This window comes from Acipenser ruthenus, chromosome 21, assembly GCF_902713425.1.
Source record: "Acipenser ruthenus chromosome 21, fAciRut3.2 maternal haplotype, whole genome shotgun sequence".
NCBI lineage: Eukaryota > Metazoa > Chordata > Actinopteri > Acipenseriformes > Acipenseridae > Acipenser > Acipenser ruthenus.
In genome coordinates, this window is record NC_081209.1 from 17,738,153 (window position 1) to 17,759,061 (window position 20,909).

General features: G+C 41.6%; 1 protein-coding gene across 2 annotated transcripts in view; it reads left to right on the forward strand.

Annotated features, from left to right (window-relative positions):
• Positions 1-20,909, forward strand: part of LOC117963175 (thrombospondin type-1 domain-containing protein 4-like) — a 154,515-nt gene that overhangs the window by 108,799 nt on the left and 24,807 nt on the right. For both annotated transcript variants that reach the window (XM_058994888.1, XM_058994889.1), the window contains one exon: positions 19,862-20,066. In XM_058994888.1, coding sequence (XP_058850871.1) covers positions 19,862-20,066 — 205 coding nt within the window. The remainder of the gene's footprint in view (positions 1-19,861; positions 20,067-20,909) is intronic.

The window sequence follows — 20,909 nt, forward strand, 5'->3', positions numbered from 1 at the left end:
AGGTACTGGCTGGACTCCAGGTTGGAATACAGTAACCCAGAAAGGCATGCGCTTATTATTGCCAGTGCAGTTTAGCAGTGCTTGTTATTTAAACAGACCACCCATCTCACTGCCCAGAGTGTGTTCGTGTGTGTAATTGATACCCTCAAATAAAACTGGAGCAATTTAGAGCTAAACTCCTACAATTGACATGTCTCTGGATGCCAACTCTGATGCATTTTCCCTTGACATGCTGCTGTTTCCTACTGTACCTACATTGAAACCTGTAAATGAGAAGCTGATTGGTTTGAGTATGGGCTGCAGAGTGGAATGCAGTGGGTTTGAGTAGCCCTTTGGGCAGAGGGCTGGGCATAAGTGCAGAAGGTAGAGGTTTTGAGTAGCTCAGTGGTTAGAGTGCTGGGCTGAAGTGTGTAAGGTAGTGGGTTTGAGTAGCTCAGTGGTTAGTGCTGGGCTGCAGTGTGGAAGGCAGTGGGTTTGAGTAGCTCAGCGGTTAGTGTTGGGCTGCAGTGTGTAAGGCAGTGGGTTTGAGTAGTTCAGTGGTTAGTGCTGGGCTGCAGTGTAGAAGGTAGAGGGTTTGAGTAGCTCAGCGGTTAGTGTTGGGCTGCAGTGTGTAAGGCAGTGGGTTTGAGTAGTTCAGGAAGCAGCAGAGACTTGTACTAGTAGTGTTAGGATAGTATATTATGAAATACAGCCAGAGAACCAAAAGCTCAAAAGAAAAGAAGGTCAGTGAAAATATGATTTCTTCTAATAAGGTTTGAAAATGGATTTTAAAACTATGATGCTGCTAGCCAGATAAAGGTTGCCAGATACGAGTTAGGAATTGGAAGAATAATGTATTGGCCTCTTTCTGGGCATCTAGCACGTTCTATATTTACAATTCCAGACTAGATTTACAGCAAATAGACTGCATTAGAAGAGTAGACAGCAAACAGATTACTTAAAAACAATAGGTCCACTATAAATCCCAGTAAAGTGGTTTATAATGGAACTGTTTTTTATTGGAAGCAGAACGAACCCACAAACCACTAGCTCTAATCAGCATACCAGCATACTCCAATTTCCCTCAGAGTAGCACTCTTTTAATGGTAAAACTTGGAAATATTGACTGGGAAGTGAACTGTTATATATTATTCATGGCCACCACAATATACAAATACATACTTATTTAATCTGGACAGGCTGTTTTTTTTGTTTTTTTGAGAAGCCGGGCTTTGACAGACTGGGATACATTTTACTCCAGAGCGAACTAATGCAAGCCTTTGAAAGAGATTATCTCCTTTACTACCAGCCCCTTTGTAAAGGGATTTTACAGGGAAAGGCACTGCATGTGCTAATTGGTGCAGCCAGCCTCTTGAGGTCCTATTTTAACGCTGGTCTTTTAGTTTAAACGGAATTTGGATTAAGGATTAGGAGGGACGGGGTATTTGTCAGTGAATACATCTGCATTGTGACCTGTGACCCTGCGCCTGAACGCTATCCTCCTCAGTGGTCAAATCTTCTGTCCATGCCCTCAGACCCCGCTGACCAGTTAGATTAAGGCTGAACTGAATGCTGTCACTTTTTTTCTGTGTGGGTGAAAGTGCTTGGTTTAAAGGCTTAGACCTGTCATTCATCCAGGATTAAAAAGTGTGACCTATGGATCAAAGATTAAGAACTGGATGCAAGGTGAAGTAACTTGAGGCTGTGTGGCATAGTGGTTAGAGAGAAGGACTGGGAGGCAGTGAGGACTAGGAGTTAGAGTTAAGGACAGTATAACAGACTTGAGTTGCAAGATTTAAAAGCACATTCATATCACAACTAGAATACTTTAATAAAACATGGATACTAAAAACAATTATACACATTGTGGCAGAGCAGATCCCTGCCTGAAAGGAATGTGTTGTGGGTTGGCACGGAAGGGGTTAGTTTGTGTTCCTGCCAGAGAAGTGTAGGGGTGGGGCTGTGTTCGCACAGCCACAGGTGTAATTATTTTGTTAGATTAATTAATGTCACCTGCCTGTAGCAGGCAGGTATTTAAAAAAAAGACCAAAATGTTTGTACAGGGCAGTATGTGTGTGCGTGAGAAGAGGCTGGCAGTAGGAGCAAAGTACTGTGTAAACCTTTGTGTGTTATAAGGTTTTTGTGATCCATAAACGGCTTAGCTGCCTGATACAGTTAGAACTGGAAGTGAAACCCTATAGTGTAGTACTCCATGTGGGAGTTAGGTTTTGTTTTGAATTTTGTAAATAATAAAATCTGCATGAAAGTGCTTTAAAAAAAAATACCGTTCTTGTCTCTGGGTCTGCTTCAAAGGGACTATCGAACCTTAAAAAACACTTAGAAATCAATTAAGGTGACTTTATTACAACACATAAAGGTTCAATTGTTTATTCTCTAAAGTGTAATGAAAGCATGACAAAGTATGGTTTATCATGGTAACAAAAAAAACATGATACTTGATTTGAAGGGTTGATACCATTTATGAGATGAACTGTTATATACAAACACTAGCTTTCAAGACCTCAAACAGCCTCTTCTTGAGGTGAAAGTGGAAATTTAAAGGACACGTTTTATGTTTTTGGAACAATACAATTCTGATACCACAGTGATGCAAATGCATTGCTGTGGTATATACATGGCAATATGGTGAACTGGATAATTAGTTTGCAGACTTACCCTGGAAGCTTTTCTAAGGTGTTGTACAGTACTCTTTTACAGTAATTACAGAGCAAGGAACTCAAGCAGGGAGGAAGGAGCCACTCAAGTACAGTGTCAGTGAATTGGAGCATCAAGATACTTAATACAATGGCTCGCTGTCCAATGCAGGTCTTTTAATTCCTGGGCTATGTAGAGTGATTACATTATGTGATCTGAGTGCATACATGGAATTCCTAGCTGCTATTAGGTTAGATACATAGTTGGCGTTTAAACGGAAGAAATAATCCTTTTTTTATTAGTTCATCTTTGCACACACACACACCATTATCTAAAATAATATTGCCGCTGACATTGTTGCTCAGTAAATCAAAATAGATTTAGAAATCCTTGTTTACAAATCAAGTACATGCTAACAAAATAATTCCAGTAAACCTTACCTAATGCTAATCGGTATTTTTTTCATAGCACTTATTGAATATACAATTCGTGAATGCCTTTGTGCATATTTCAATGCAGCACTCAGGATCATGAAGGAACTCAGTAGACATTGAAAAAATATGAGTCATATGAGCATTTGGTTACTGACTATGCATGGAGGAGTTGTGTTGTATTGAGACCTAGCTTGTTCACTATGTTCCTTTAGGAGACCTTTTGCAGAATGCAGGGATGCGGATGTGTACTGAAGCACTGTAATATCTGCAAGGAGCAATCAATACATTTTCTTCACTAATTGCTTAGAAAAAAAATAAGACCTACGAAATGAAGGCAGTACTGTACATTGTGAGGTAAGATTTACTGGAATGATTTTGTTAGCTCCATGTACTGAAGCGCATAGTTAAACTTGGTAAAGCTAAAATAACTATGTCGCTGGATTCTTGTTTCTTTTCCTGCAGTGGTTTTATTAACCATAGCAGTACCTCCAAAACGTAAAGCAATTGGCAACACTTTTAAAGAGAAGTAAATAGTCCCTTGACCACCCACTGTACTAAGAACACAGAGTTGAAAAAGTAAAAAAGAAAAAAAATAATGGTTCTGATTACATTTTGGGGATTTTAAAATTAAAAGAAATATGAAGTGTTTTAAGCCAGTAATGCAGTCCCTGTTCCGAAGTGAAACACAATCCCTTCCTTCGTATTAAATACACTGTTTCACTGTTTTAACTTTGGCCGAGCAGTTGACACTGGGAAAGCCTTCCTTGCAAGTAACTCTCTCAGATCCTCACAGCTGTATTCGGAGCTTGCCAAGGGTGGAGCCAGTTCTCAGCAGAGCCAGCTGCATTTGCACCAGTGTCTGATCTCTCACCTGGTTCTGCCTCCCAGTCCCTCATGGTTGACCAACCGACCACAATGCCTGTAAGCTCTAACTGTTATTATACCACACTGACTCCCAGTCCCTTAGTGTTAACCACCGGACCACAATGCCTCCAAATCATTCAGCTCTAACCACGAGACCACACTGCCTCCCAGTCCCCCAGCTCTAACCATGAGACCACACTGCCTCCCAGTCCCCCAGTTCTAACTACGAGACCACACTGCATCCCAGTCCCTCATCTCTAACTACGAGACCACACTGCCTCCCAGTCCCTCAGTTCTAACCACTAGACCACACTGCATCCCAGTTCCTGGTTCTAACCATGAGACCACACTGCCTCCCAGTCCCTCAATTCTAACCATGAGACCACACTGCATCCCAGTCCCTCATTTCTAACCATGAGACCACACTGCATCCCAGTCCCTCATTTCTAACCACTAGACCACGCTGCCTCCCAGTCCCTCAGTTCTAACCACTAGACCATACTGCCTCCCAGTTCCTGGTTCTAACCATGAGACCACACTGCCTCCCAGTCCCTCAGTTCTAACCACTAGACCACACTGCATCCCAGTTCCTGGTTCTAACAATGAGACCACACTGCCTCCCAGTCCCTCAGTTCTAACTACGAGACCACACTGCATCCCAGTCCCTCAGTTCTAACCACGAGACCACACTGCATCCCAGTCCCTCAGTTCTAACTACGAGACCACACTGCCTCCCCATCCCTCAGCTCTAGCCACGAGACCACACTGTATCCTAGTCCCTCAGGCACTCAAGTCTTTTGAAAGTTCCTCAATCCTCTGAACAATATATCTGCTCCCAGTTTCATTTGGTGCTGTTTAATTAAATTAGAGGCAGCAATAGACTTTGGCACAGAAACCTAAACACAGAATTCCACCCAGACCTTTTATCTTTCCCAGTCGCCCTCTGCCAACTCTATTATTATTGTAACAGAAACTCAGAGCAGCTTAACTTGTTTTTTATTCCAAATGGATTTTCCCAGCATTGTGCAACCGCCTGTTTTAAAATAGTAATCGTTGCATCTGCACTTGCATACATGACTCCGATCAGCTTGTATGCGGATGATTAAGATGATGAATGTATCATAGGCTGGGGATTGTTTTTGACAGCGAAGCCACATTGCGCAAGAAAGTGGGCCATATTGCACATGTTTCTACTTTTTGTCCAACCCTTTTGGAAGACACAGTATTCCAGTGCCTTTGCATCATAGATTCATTACTGTTATAAATCCTGCTTCAAACAGAAATAATGCCCAGTTTTATGGTCTGAACAGAACATCAGCTACACACTATTGCATTGCAATCTCTAGGAATGCACACAGCAACCACAAACCACTAGACCACTCAAACAGAGTCTACAAAGACATGAAGACACTGGAAGTATGTGATAAACCATAATGAGCAGCTGAGTAGCATTTTAGGCTGAAATTGAATTGTATTAAAAGTGTGTGGTGTGACAAGATGGCCGAGGATACTCACGTTCTCAAGACTCAGAGGCAGAGTAGTTTAGCAAATGGGGGTTTTATTTTTAATAAACCAAAACATAAATAAAACAAAGAAAACGCCACACGGCAAAATAAAGGGCACAATGGCCAAAACAAAGATTTGAACAACATAGAAATATCTTAAACTAAACATACAAAACTCACAGTCATCGAAACAGCAAACACACAGCCCCAGCACTTCAGTGTTTCTCCTTTGTTCTCCCTTCTTCCCCCATGCTGCAGCATGGCCCACTTTATATTGGCCAGCTGGGCCAATTAAACAATTACTGATATAATCCCCCATTTGGTGATTGGGATCATGTGTGTTTAATTGGCGGCCATTCCAGCTCTGGTCTGTAGCTCCACTCCAGAGCCAGAATGGTCGCCAATCACGTGGCCTCTTCTATTAAAGGGGTAGGACAACTTTGCCCTGCCACAGTGGTTAATGAATGTCATCAGAGCCCCTCGATTCAACTGCTGTCATGTCTTTTGAAGTCAGGCCCTCTGTTATAAAGCACAGTTTGTGATGTATTGCAGTATAAAACAAAATGTAATTAAGTCGATTCAGTATACAGGCCAGACAGGGATTCACCGAAGTTGAATTGCATATCCACTCCGAAGTACACTTATTATTGCTTATCATATCTAGTAATCAATATTGTAAGATTATTACTGCACTGTCATTCTGGCTTTGGTAATGGAATTATTTATCAATATATAAGCTGTAGCTGGCAGTATTTATATCACTGCTTGGTATTTATTATTCAACCTCCAAATCTATGTTACACGGCAAACCAACAGAGAAAATGAAGGAGTATTTTGTACTTTACCAGAATTTTTACATGAGCATCAGCATTGATGATGCAAAAAAACAACCAATGGACATGACGTTGGTGTCCCCATAGCTAGTTACGGCCACGGAGTTGAGTCTTGGACATTATTACACCAAATGTGGAAAAAATGATGGAGTTACAATGCCCGGTAGAGAGAGGCTTCAGAGACAATGCCATGTTTATTTTCTTTAATATGCAGTGTGTCACAGATTCCTCAATTTTCAAGACTTTTCTTTCTGGTTAATTAAAAATATGCTGGTATTTAAGAAGACGAAGGTTTAACTACGGGAGCACTGCATGGAGCTGTGGTGTGACGTCAGAGGGCAGTGTAGACAGTGAAAATGACTATAGACTGGTTTTGTGGGCAACAGCCCAAACAATGTGACCATGTATGAGCCATGGTTGCAATCGAACAGTTTAATAGTAAATGATACCACCACTGAAAAGATGAGGTGCACACTAAACACAGCTAACAAATAACTTCTTGGAACACATGTCTGTGTAAAATTTCATCAGTGTTCAGCGCAATGCTTCCTCAGACTGTATAAACAAGTTATATATAGATATTATAGTGGAGTCTTTGTTCTTATTTTTCCAGTAAGTCCCTTCTCATTGCACAACCTCTAAACACTTGAGGGCTGTGAGCAAGAGGGACTGCATGCTTCTGGGGATGGTGTAAAGGATGTGAGTGCGTTTGTGACTCACCTGCAAAGTAACCGATCTCCAGTTGATAGGGGCATAGGATCAGGTTGACTCAGAGTTGATTCATGCAGGATTAAGCCTGGTAATATTGAATACTATCAATAATCTGCATGGTGAGTCACTTCGAGAAACGTTAGACCAATACTTTTGGAATACTCTTATCATTTCAGGAATGACAACCCAGTGAATTTGGGAGAAATGCCCCTTATAAAAGATTCCTATAGTAAAAGCAAAGTGTAATAGCATGGTAAAGCCTAGAGAGGTATGGTAAAGCATATTAAAAACATGGCAGACCATGGTAAACTATGGCAAATGCATTGTATAACCATGTATTGTTTAAAATATTGTTTTAAAGAAAACACTCTGTTCTTAATACCAGTTTAATCTTTTATAATAATAGTAAAGAATGTGTCTTGAGAACATGATCAGAATAATGTGCTCCAGACAATAACTAGAGCGACAGCATCATGTGTGATTCTCAGTATGATTTAGCATAGAAAGGTTCTATTGGTAGTTGGTGTTAATCCCAGTGAGATCCATTGTTGAAGAGATGTACTGCATTTTTTGTTTTTCTGACCCCACAAACAGCATTTAACACAAAGCAATTTGTCGATTGATTGTGGATTATACAGACCTGCTGGTTGCTGGTATGCTGCCTTGAAAGCCAGGTGACATACTGAAAGCTCAGCAGTGTAAATAACTGTGCCTTGTTAAAGACTGCTCTCTTATTATTTTGACTGGATGAGTGCACTTACTTAAAATGAATACCAGTGCTGTATATCATCTAAAATGTATGAATGATGTGAGTTATTAATCATCATGTATTACTGGTTGCGCACTTGTGGGTTTGTTTCAAAGGTCATCAGCATATGTTACCTGTCTCTGAGCAAGATGGAAAGAGGCCAGTATAAAAATATTAATACATGGTTATTAGACACACATATCATGAAATAACAAACATATACAAAGTATTATCAATCAATCAATCAATCAGTCAATCTTTATTTTATATAGCACCTTTCATAGCGGACCATTATACATATTTACCATGAATAAAATATTCCTTTTTTTTTACACATCAATATTTCATTCTTCCTACACATGCACGGCTGTGCAGACATCACGCTCACTTTCTATGTGCTCTGTTTTTAAAGGCTTGGTTATGATAGCTTTAAAGTAATTGCAGCCAAAAAAACGATGCTGTCTCTTATCCCTGTTGCACTTCCATTAGCCACAGTTTTGAAAGGAATGCATGTTATAGCAAACATGAAGACTGGAAGACTGGCTCTACCTCCGCTACGCTCTCCTGCTTCCAGAGCCCGCTCCTTCTCCACCCTTGCTCCGCAGTGGTGGAATGACCTTCCTACAGATGTCAGGACTGCCCAGTCCCTGACCACATTCCGGCGCCTCCTTAAGACTCACCTCTTCAAACAGCACCTGTAGAACTCCTCTGTTTGTATCCTGGGACACTATCACCCTTCATTTAAATGTGCTTTATTTTGCTCTTATCTGCCCCCTATTTTACTGCATTTAATCCTGTACTTCAGAATACTGTAATCTGCCAAGTGTTAAACCTGTAGTATTTTGTATTTAATCATATCCTGATGTAACTATCACTATTTAATCATATCCTGATGTAACTATCACTATTTTCTGCTGTATTATTGAATTGTGGTTTGTCACACTTGTACTTTGCTTGAACAAAAGTTATTGTATTTCTTGCTCTTATTGTATTACTTGTATTGTAACACTTGAAATGTATTTGCTTACGATTGTAAGTCGCCCTGGATAAGGGCGTCTGCTAAGAAATAAATAATAATAATAATAATAATAATAATAATAATAATAATAATAATAATAATAATAATAATAATAACATGTATTTTCATTTTAAAACATGCTATTTGTTACTACTTAAGTTAAAAGGCAATTTAAATTGTATCTGCCTTTTTCACAGGACATATGTTATACAGAACACCCTCGCTATAACACCCTTCATTGTAACGAACCTGGCCCCTGGACCCCAAATAAAAAGATAATATAAACACACACTGTCAACATCCTGGTCGGTAAGCACGGGAAGCCACCTCCGCAGTGAAGTCAACCCTTTTGTCTTAATAAAAAGCATGCACTGTGTAACTATGCCTCAAACGAAAATCATTTCATGTTGCAACAAAGCTGGAAACTATATTGATTGTTTGAAAAAAGGAGTAACGCAGGCATATCGCTGTCGTGAATATAGGTTGTGAAAAAGCACTCTGTTTTTTGGCTTGTTCAGCAACCATGTGGCAAAGCAAAATTGATTAAAGAAAAAACAACAACAAAAAAATTGAGGATCTGATGAACTTTTCATGTCGGGTTGATTTGGAATAAAAGATCAGTTTGGGATTCTTGCATGTTGGATTAAGATTTGGTGCACTTTGAAATGATTCATGTCAGATTGATTTTGAATAAAAGTTCAGCTTCAATTCGGGATTTTTGCTTTTTGTACTGTTTTAATTATTTAACAAATAGGATAAAGCAAAGTCAGAATACTGCATACATGAGACGGAGAGGTACATGTAATTCTACTTTTATTCACAATCTCATCTCATTACTCCAACAGTTTATCGTTCATTTTGATTGTCCTTTCCCTATAACAAACCCCTCGATATCATGAACAAAAGGCTTGGACCCTAACAGGTTTGTTAAAGCGAGGGTGTACTGTACTTGCACTTCCTGGATAATTTCGCCTCAGCAGTGTCTTCTTGTCCCGTGGTATATCACTGGCTAAGGGTGTCAGTAAATAGGGGAAGCAGCTGATTGGTTACTGACAGGAAAGAAGCCTTTGAAAGGGTGAACTGACCAATCAAGTGAAAACATTGCTATCAGAGGTTTCTTTAATCAAGTGTAGTAGTACCAAATGTTTTTTGGAGACATTTGAGACATGGGAGTATTTGTAAGTATAGGCGCAGTGCAAATAATTGCGGATGCAAAATTCAGATTGCATTGCGGCCAGGCAATTATTTTGCACAAAATAATTTTAATGGCCCTTTGTGGCAGCCTGAACACCTTCAACCCAATGTTGAAACAATCTGGTGGAGAGAGATAGAAAGAGGGAGTGTGTGTGTGTGATTCTTATTTGCTGAATGTGTGGTTCCACAAATATTAAGACACATCATTTTTTTTTTTATGTAAACTTTATTAGTGTAAAGTTTCCAAAATCACCCTGTGGTGGAGTGTCCCGCCCCTATGTATTATTATTTGTATTTTTGTTTGCGGCGCGGGTAAAAGCGCCGCGTCTTTTATTATATATTTAAAAAAACCTGTGAGGATGCATGGCTGATCAGCTACTGATTATTTAACTAGCTGACAGTCATGCATCCTTACCAAACGTGTGCAGACTCTGGCCGAGGGGTAATAAGATAATTAACAACTAGTTAATCCCTCGGCCAGAATATATAAACCTGCAGCTCTCTGCATTCGGGGTGGAGTGTACAGAGGAGAGTACGGGAAGCGGAGAGAGCGAGCGAAAAATCACGACAGTTAAAGATGACTGCTAAACAGTATTTGTTTATTCGTTTGGCCCTTGTGCCTTTTTGTTTTGTGTTTTGTTGTTTTGTTTAAATCTTTTGTTTTGTTTATTAATAAATACGCTGAGTGCCGTTGCACTCAGCTTCAACCGCCCATCCATTGTTTTGGTTTCTACTTCCTGGTCCGTGACGTCAACCACTGCGAGCCAGACTGTCACACACCCTTGTGAGGAAGGCACCATCCATTATTACAACGTCTTAACTGTAGAAGTCAGTCACATACCGACTAGCACTAGACCTTGTATATTAAATAAATTGAAATAGATTAACAAGTATGAATGCTCCAGTGCTAAGTTTGCACCCCATCTTTTTATGTTCCTAAAATCAATGAAAACTTCACACTGGAATACATGCTCAGTGAATCTGCCCCAGATATCAATGTTGCCCCTGCTGTTTGAGAGGTTATATGGGTATGTGCATATAGGTCTAACTGGTCTTGTAATGTGCTGCAGTTATTGACACTGGGTTGCATCCAAGTGTACAGTAATTGTGAAAGTACAGTATGGTGGTATCACTCTGCATAAAATGGTCCTAATTAAGGGAGATCTTCTGACTGTTTACACACTGAAGGGGTCTGTCACAGAGTGGTCTTAATGGTGAGGAGTCTACTGTATAACATGTACAGTCCCTGTGCTCTACCAGCCTGGCCTGTCAGCACTGTATAACATGTATGAGCAATGATTCCCCTGCTCTACCAGTAAGTGCAGCACAGCCTGGCCGGTCACCTGTGAGTCACACTCTGAATAACACTTGTTACATTCCACTGCTAATAACTCACTTAGTATGAAACAGTTCTGTCATTTGTCTGAGGTACTTTTTAATATTAACTTAACCTTCAATGCCAAGATATTTTCTGACAAATATGTTAAGCTATAAATACAAAAGTAGTGCTATTAGTACAGTATATCAAAAAGTTAATTAAGTGTGACAGACATATATACATGAAAGACAGGCGCCTCCATATTCTGACGTTCTCAATAACTCATGGTAAAGAATGTTGTAACGCACTTTTTTTCATAATTTGAAAGGCGGTTTTATAAATCTAAGTAAAAATTATTTGATATTTTGACACATGACTTCAGTTGAAGTATTTCAAGGACTGTGGTATACTGTACTGTACATAGAACTGTATATGGCATAGTTTATTGTGTCAAGGTTAGACAACTCTCAGAGCTGTATTTATAGCTCCCAGACAAAGAACCTGTGACCTATTATTACAATCCCAAGCCATCAGAAACTTCAAATACAGTTTTGCTGGTTCAAAAAATGAGGCTTATCAACTTGCACCCATGGTTTTAGTTGTAACATAGTTTGTTGAGTACTGTTTGCATTGCTGGAGGACAGAAAACTTACCATATACAAATATGTTGCATCCTTTATGTACAAGCGTTCTGTTTTTTACAGACCAAAAGCAGCTCTATGCTGACAAATAAAAGTGTGTGTGACAATTAAAGCATCAGCCATTGCTGAATAACACAGAGATTCTCAAATTTTAGAAGCACATTTCTTTAATCAGAATATTGAGGCCAATATGGGCTGTTAATAAAGTTAGAAAGATAGAAAGGACCAGGCCTATGGACAGCTGTACAAGCAGAAGTACGAGAGTCCCTGAACTCTAACCGCCGTGGTCAAGCCATTATAGTCATGTTACTAAAGTCAAGGGTTCTGAAGCACCGTGTCAACCACTATTTGATTTAAACAGTGTTTTAGCCTTGCTGTGTTGTGGGTCTTTTCTGTCCCTCCCAGCTTAGCCCAATACTTCTCTTGCCTAAAAAGACCAGAAAAGCCAGCTGAACAATAACATGGAAAGGAATGCTTGGGGACTTAAAATAACCCCCCACCCCCTGAAAACGCTGTGATTGGAAACAGATTGTTTACGAGATGCCAAAATACCATTTGTGATTTAATGACTCTGACACAGAGTTAAAACTCAAAAATAAATGCGATAGAAATCTGCTTTTTATTACGTGCATTCTTTCCCTTAAGACCAATTTCAGATAAACAAACAAGTAATATGGAAATGATTGTTTAATATTTGTCCCAACTTTGTCAGGCTTGTCAGAATAGATGGGTAATATAGATGGTTTTAGTTCAGTCACTGGGGTGGGATGTGTCAGGGTTGAAGTACATTGACCTCTATTTATCAAAGTGTTTTACTTCAGGGTGTAATTTGCACACTCCTTATATTTTGTCAAAGGAAACACACATGATTTCCATTACACGAGAGTAGATGTTAAAACTTCATGCTGATTTGAACTCGGCTTTCGCCAAGATAAGCACCAACTAAGACGTAGCTTTACAGTAAACTAATGTGATCCATATGTGTCTCCATCTATTTACGTTTCCTTCCATATGATGATGTAGATATCCTTCTGTCTGGTGTCAATGGCTGAAGTGTAATGCTGGCTCCAGGGATCAGCTCATTTTGCCTCCCTGGAGCATCAGCACACACAACGGCTGCGATGCTGGCTCCGGGGATCAACCACACTGCGGCCTCCCCAGCGCATCAGCATGACAACCGTCTGGATTGAGCTAAGTAGGGTACATCTCTGGGGTCTTCAAGTGGGCACCTTCCATCCTCAGTGTTTCGTCGACTAGCCCACGACACCTCAAGAGGGCTCGACGGTGATTCTGGCATCCCAGCATCACCCCCCTCCGTCCCCCACTCAACTCAGCCCAGCTTACTTACCTGTACATCAGCCAGAATCTTTCCGTCTCAACCACAGCCAGTTGCTGCTCCTCTCTGCTGTTTCAGATAAGTTCTTCACTGTGCAACGCAACTCTTGGCCACTGAATCCGACGTCTCTGAGAAACCGGGTTGTAGAGTGTGCCACAAATCCTCGACAACCCACTTCCACTGGGTAAACCCGGACTTTCCATCCTCGCTGTTCCGCTTCAGTGGCTAGTTGAGCATACTGCAGTTTCTTCCTCTCATACGCCTCATCTACAGCATCCTCCCATGGCACTGTTAACTCTACCAGGTGAACAAGGCGTGCTGATCCAGACCACAAGACAATATCTGGTCGAAGGTTAGTGGTGGCAATCTCAGGTGGAAAAATAAGCCGTTGACCAACATCTGGCAGGATTTTCCAGTCTTTAGCAGCTTCCAGTTGTCCTGGGCGAGGATTGGTTTTAACACCTTTTCTTGGTGGTTCCTCTCCTGGGTGAAGGAATGTTATCTTTTGTGTGTAATGTTTTGATGGAACAGGTGGCAACTTATTGGTCATGTTACACTTGTCTTCCAATGCTAAGGCCAAACATCGCAGCACCTGGTCATGGCGCCAAGTAAACCGTCCTTGGCTAAGAGCCACCTTACATCCTGTCAAAATGTGCCTTAATGTTGCAGGTGATGAACACAAAGGACATGAGGGATCCTCTCCTATCCAGAGGTTTAGGTTCTGTGGTGATGGGAGAACATCATATGTTGACGTGATGAGGAAACTGATCCTGCTCTGTTCCATTGACCATAGGTCTTGCCAGCCAATCTTGCGTTGTTCCACACTCTCCCATCTCATCCATTCTCCCTGCTTTGTGCCATGTAGGAGGAGCTGAACTGAGACCAAGACCCCCTCTTCCATGCTGAATTTGCCCCATGATATCACTAATTCGATGGGCAGCCTTTGCATCTTCCACAGCTTTCTTTGCCGCCCACTTTCTTCCAGTTTTCAACACAGGTGCTTCCTCCCTTACGCATTTATCGCGTGACTCTACTAATGTCATTTCCAGTCTGACCTTGGCGCACTTAAACTCCTCGGTTAGAGCGGAGACTGGTAGCTGCAGTATTCCTTTACCATGAAGTCCCACTCTGCTGAGGCAGCGTGGAACTCCCAACCATTTCCTGATGTATGAACTGATTAAAGCTTCCAGCTTCTCTACTGTTGTCAAAGAAACCTCATACACAGTCAGCGGTTACAGCAACCTCGGCAGTAGACCAAACTGAAAGCACCAGAGTTTTAGTTTGCCTGGTAGAGCGCAGCTGTCTATGCTCTTCAACCCTTCCACTGCTTGTTGTCTAACTTCTCCCACATGAACTGTGTCCTTTAGATCCCCGTTGTACCATCTCCCAAGACTCTTCACTGGCTTCTCAGACACTGTTGGTATTGCCTCACCATTAATAAAGAATGTTTTATCTACTACTTTGCCTTTAATTATAGAGATGCTTCTTGATTTAGTGGGCTTGAATTGCATTCGTGCCCATTCAATGTTATTGGTTAATTTGCCCAATAACCGATTAGTGCAGGCTACTGTTGTAGTCATGGTTGTCATGTCATCCATGTATGCTCGAATTGGTGGTAGTCGCATTCCAGAAGCCAAGCGCTCTCCTCCTACTACCCATTTTGATGCCCTAATGATTACTTCCATTGCCATGGTAAAAGCCAGTGGAGAAATGGTGCATCCTGCCATTATTCCAACCTCTAGGCATTGCCATGTAGTGCTGAATTCTGAAGTTGAAAAACTAAATTGCAAATCTCCAAAATAGGCTTTCACTAAATTTGTTATTGTCATCGGTACACTGAAAAAATCAAATGCTGCCCAAAGAAGTTCATGTGGTACTGAACCATATGCATTAGCCAAATCCAGGAATGTCACATGGAGCTCCTTCCTCTCCTTTTTAGCTGATTGAATTTGTTGCCAGATCACATTGATGTGTTCTAAGCATCCTGGGAAACCTGGAATGCCCGCTTTTTGTATTGAAGTGTCAATGAAGCAGTTCTTTAATAGGTAAGTTGACAATCTCTGAGCAATAATGCTGAAGAAAATCTTGCCTTCTACGTTTAATAGGGAAATAGGACGAAACTGATTGATGCTTGTAGAATCTTTTTCTTTAGGTATAAAGACTCCACCTGCTCGGCGCCATGCTCTTGGTACAACCTGTTTTTCCCATGCCACTTTCATCAATTTCCACAGAATTCGTAGAACTCATGCAAGCTCTCACAAGCTCTTGGCCATTTAACTCCAGGCTTGTGCCCGTTGAGGTTCTTTTCTCTCTTATGCTGGTTTGTCTGACTGGGTTCACAAGGATCATTAGGTTCATCACTAACTGTGTCCATGCAAGTCCTCCTCACGTCTATGACAGGGGTGCTGATATCCTGCAAACTGTGGTTTGCTTCCTGTCGCTGGATTTCATTCGACTGACTTGACTGACTTCGAAAGAAGTACTGATCAATGCGAGGCCCTTGTCCCTTCTCCCTCAAGCATTTTATTCTCCCTTGATGAATCTTCAAACCCCTGACCGTTGTCGCCTTGCTCCAGCCGCAGACACAAACCTGGAGTTCCATGTCTTTGCTAACTATGCTACACAACTAATAATACAAACTAAACTTGGCCTACCTAATGTTACTTTAGCTAAAGTAGTGCTGATTCGGCTCATCTGGTAAGGGCACAACCATCTTTGCTGGGGATTCCAGAAGGAGAGTTATGTTGCCTCTGACATTCCCGCAGGGCAAAATCAGCAGGCACTGTTTCACCTCACTGCACTACAACGAACTCTACTGACCAGGCACCCTGTGAGCTCAGAGCAGACACCTGGAGGGCTGGCCTTTGTCATCCAGAGGCAGTTAACTCACCTACATCCGCTGTGGGACTTCTGAGTTGTTTCTTACTAGTTTTGTAACATGTTTTGCCTTTATTTTTCTTCTGTGAAATGGACACTATTTCACCCAGTTGTAAGAGTAAATTGGCGTGCTGACATTGTGATCAGGACTCTACATGCCTCCACAATCTACAGTGATCAGGCCAGTCTGTGCAAATACAGAGCTCTTGGAGAGTTTCTCTAGGGGGGGGCTTACATCTGTGCCTGGCATGTTGCAGATCCCCTTGCAATTATGTAGTGCTGAGTTTCTGACATCTGCTTCTCATTGTAGGAATCAGCACTTTGTTTCAACTTATGTTTTGCACCTTCTCTGTTCCAACTTAATCCTCTCTTGTGGTAATCTCATTTCTTTCCCCTGTCAATGAGGGCGAGCCGAGATGGATATTTATTGTATCCAGTTCTGAGATCCATACAGAAGCACAGCAAATGGATCAAAGTTGCTTTAACTGCTGTTTAACATAATCCTCAGCACTTTGTACACCTCTTTGAATATCTGCTGGTCTTAATAACACTGATCTATAAACTCTTTCAGGGTGTCATCTGGGACCAAAAACACCTATTTGAAGTCCAAGAAATGGTTCCGCCTTTTAGCAAAATGATGAACAATCATTTGATCTTATTACACATCATAGCCCTTCAGATCCATAACATCACAGTGTGATGCACATCGTATCATGACCTGCAAAATGTCATACATGTTGTATAGCACCACCATCCCTAGCACTTCCCATACAGTGCCCCTGAGGGGTGACAACCTCCTGTTTATGCCCAGCACTGCCCCTATATAGCAGGGTGACAGACCAGCGCTAGCAACATGTTAGAATGACTAATACAAGTTGTTTTTTCAACTGTATTTTCTAGAGAAACAGAATGCTGGCAGTGGCGAGACTCAATTAAAGTGCAGCAACCACACAAGAAGTTTGATGTAATTGCTTCTTCTAACCTGTAGTTCAGCTGAACAGATGTTTTGGCTGCTTGAGGTGTAAAAGAGCTTGAAATGAAGGTTGCATTTAAAAGGGCTATCAGTCATTATGGACTGTTTATTTTGAACCCCTGTGCATAAACTCCATAAACACACTGGATTGTAATGCTCTGTGCTAAAAATCTGCCCATACCGTGGTCATTCTGATAAGATTATTAAATGGGGGTGCTGTTGCATTGGGCAGTTTTGTGTGATCTATGGCCGGGATGGATTCTGACCCTTGCAGGTGAGATGAGGTGTAAAGATCGCTATCACACGCATGCTGGTATGTTCAATCATAGCAGAATATCTTTCATTCTTTTTATGGATTGTCCATTTGCCAACAAATGTTGGTTAAGGAATTCTGTTTCTGACTGGCAGCATACAGCAGCCTGTGGAATATTTCCAGATATAACAAATACACAAAGAAGTTGTTTTCTTGTTCGCCAATAAATTGTGCTTTGGCTTTCGTTAGGAAGAATATCATTTGTGAAAATCACAATCTGTGGATACAACAGATCAGTGGTGTAGCTAGGGGTGTGATTTTAGGGGTTTGAACTATTCAAGTACATAGGACAAAAAAAAAAATGAGCCATGTGGAAACCTCTCGATCCATCACCAGCACCAGCACCAGCACCCCCTCCCCCCAAAAAAACGTAATCCAGGCGAATCACCAGCACCCTCTTAAACCTGCACTGTTATGGCAGATTAATGAGCATATCCCTTACTGTGCTACACTGCCTACTCCCAAAATAACAGTACATTACAACCTTACAATGCTTTAAGTCATTAGTTTAGTCTCCAACTGAACTGGATACACGCCAGACCCAGGTACTCTATATAAAAGCTCTGATTACTCTCTCTAAAGGTAATTCTCAACTAAGAGAAGGTGGTCGGATTTGGGGGAAGCAATGAGAAGCAAATGTTGAGCATTTAGTGCGCACTGCGCTATTGCACTGTACAGTAGGGAATATGACTGAGCTCACAAAACAGCAACAGTTAGAAAGCAGGCTGCTCTTACCAGTGTATCGTCAGAGGCATTTGATCATCGGTCTGACTTCAACTCAGATCACCAGTGAACTGAAGCCCTTTCAATTGAGAGTGTGTGTGAAATGAGTTTCCGTGGGTCTCAGCCCATTTCCTCAGATAATCAGGTCCTCAAAATCATCTTCTTAACAGGAGAACCGATTTAGACTCATCTGATTGTGGTGAAACTTGGTACATGGGCTTTTAATTAATTAAGTCACATGGCTTTGGAATTCTGTACCTAGTTATCATCTATTTTAAAACTAGTAAGAAACCTCTCAAAACAACCAGGGAGATTTGCCATTCCAAAAATTCAGTATTAAAAACTATAAAAAAATCTGGGGTGAACAATCATGTTCATGTGTTACCAATTCCGAGACCAGTCACTGAGATGAGGTTAACAGTTCAACAGCTACTTATGCAAAGGATCCTGGGTCTTTTGTGCAGTGGTTAAGACGCTCTTTAAGGAAGTGTGCGGTCGTGCACCAAGCCACCCCCATTACATTACATGTGCTCTTATTTGAAAGATGTTTCTCTCATCTGAAAGAACTCTTGTTTCAGCACCTGTTTTTTTACTTGATAATTCCTTTCTTGAGCATTTTCATCCCACCTAATGGACGTTAGACTTCTGTTTTGAGTGCTGCATGCCTTAGCTAACCAGCCTCCAGAGAAAATTAGAACAGCTGTAGATGTATACACACTGCACCTAGAAGGCTGACAGCTAACGCTAAGGAAGGGAGCTTAGAACAACCACGCTGTGTTTCTCTTACTGGAAACCATGGAAAGAATGAATGTGTTACACTATCAATGAAACCCCCCGCTTGACTTGACTTGACTAGGTTCGGAGAGCTAAGAATCTGTGTTTTATGGGTGTTCAGAGAGGGAGGCTGAGAAGGTGGGGGGGACGTTACACACGAAGCCTCTCATCATCTGCACTCATCTGTTCCCAAATAAATAAAGAGTGCAACTGGGAGTAGTGTGAAAGACTTTTTGGGGAATGCAGAGGTTTTGTCTTACTGTCGTCCAAGTTTTCATTCTTGAAAATATGACCGTTCACTACAGATCATTACCATTTCCCCCCTGAATGCACTGGTGTTCTCCTTATTTGTATAGATGTTGCTGGGCCTTGATCGCAAGAGAGCTATAAGACTGGGCAGATCATTTATTTGTGGATTAGTGCCTCATTTACTAAACATTTTCTAATCTCAGAATTTAATCTTACAGACTAGGGTGTGTGAACTATACATCAGCTGCAGAGTCACTTACAATTACATCTCACCCCAAAGATGGAGCACAAGGAGGTTAAGTGACTTGCTCAGGGTCACACAATGAGTCAGTGGCTGAGGTGGGATTTGAACCCGGGGACCTTCTGATTACAAGCCCTTTTCTTTAACCACTGGACCACACAGCCTCCTATATACTTTTACAATGCTTCAATGTGACTTTATCAATGCTGACGTCTAGTCATGCTGAGATTTATAAACATCTTAGCCCCCATCTTAGTGTCTTTTATTGGAATATAGCTCGATTTTTACTCAGAGACAGGTGTGTGGGCTTAAACCAGACGACTTACTGCATGTTCTGAAAAAACAGCAAGCACCCAAGTATAAGGCCATGCTCCTCTTTGCGCTATCGTTCAGTACAGCTATTGGTGGAAGGTGTGGGCATTAGGTGTGTCTGTGTCTAGTGTAGTCTAACTGTCCCTCCCCTCTCCTCCCCCAGAGCCTCGGCTGTGATGATTACCTGGGCTCAGACAAGGTGATGGACAAGTGTGGGGTGTGCGGGGGGGACAACACGGCCTGCAAGGTGGTGTCGGGGGTCTTCAAGCACACCCTGATGCAAGTGGGCTACCACAAGGTGGTGGAGATCCCTGAGGGGGCCACCAAGATAAACATCACCGAGATGATCAAGAGCCGCAACTACCTTGGTGAGTACTGACAGTGCATTGCCATTGAAACACTGTGCACCCTTCTCAGAGGCTTTCCCCAACTTAGTGTTGTAACATGAGAGAGACATTAGGACCTGTTCACGTTTCTGAAACTGACTGCAATATTCATGAAACTGACTAGATCCCAAATGACAATAAACAATTGACTGACGTTCAAACACTGTAGTGCTTCCTGCTCCCCGTGCTCCTCACGTCTGAGCCCAGCACAAGCCAGCTTTCATTAGAGCTTGTTTTCCCCTTTTTTTCTGCTGTTTAATTACATTGCGGCATTCCTGTGTAGACCCTTTTCACAGGGTTTGAGCAGACCAGGTGACATTCCTGTGTAGACCCTTTCCACAGGGTTTGAGCAGACCAGGTGACATTCCTCTGCCTGTCGGGTTCGAGTGAAGGAGGAGGGGACGGGACAGTAGTGGAATAGCTCTGAAGAAAGTATATGATCATTATGAATATTATAAACCATGTATGATAAATCAACCTATTCATATAGGCTAAGAATTTGTCAAAATTCCAGTGCATCTTTGTCACAAAGACGGCCGGAGTGGGTGGCGTCAGACCAGAAACAGGAACACAAACGACAGAGAGATGTGGTTTGGTATAAGCTGGGCGCGTGATTGCGCTCAGCATTTAATAAACAGAAAATAAAAGGTTTTAAACACAAAAACACGGGACACGGCACTATACGCCAAAATAAAAGGACAAACAAAACGGACTAGACAGTAAACAGACAGTGCACGGACAGACACACAAACAAACACGGTGAGTTTTAAATAAACAAGTATCGTGCTGGTCCTACCAGCACGTAATAGCAATTGATATTTAAAC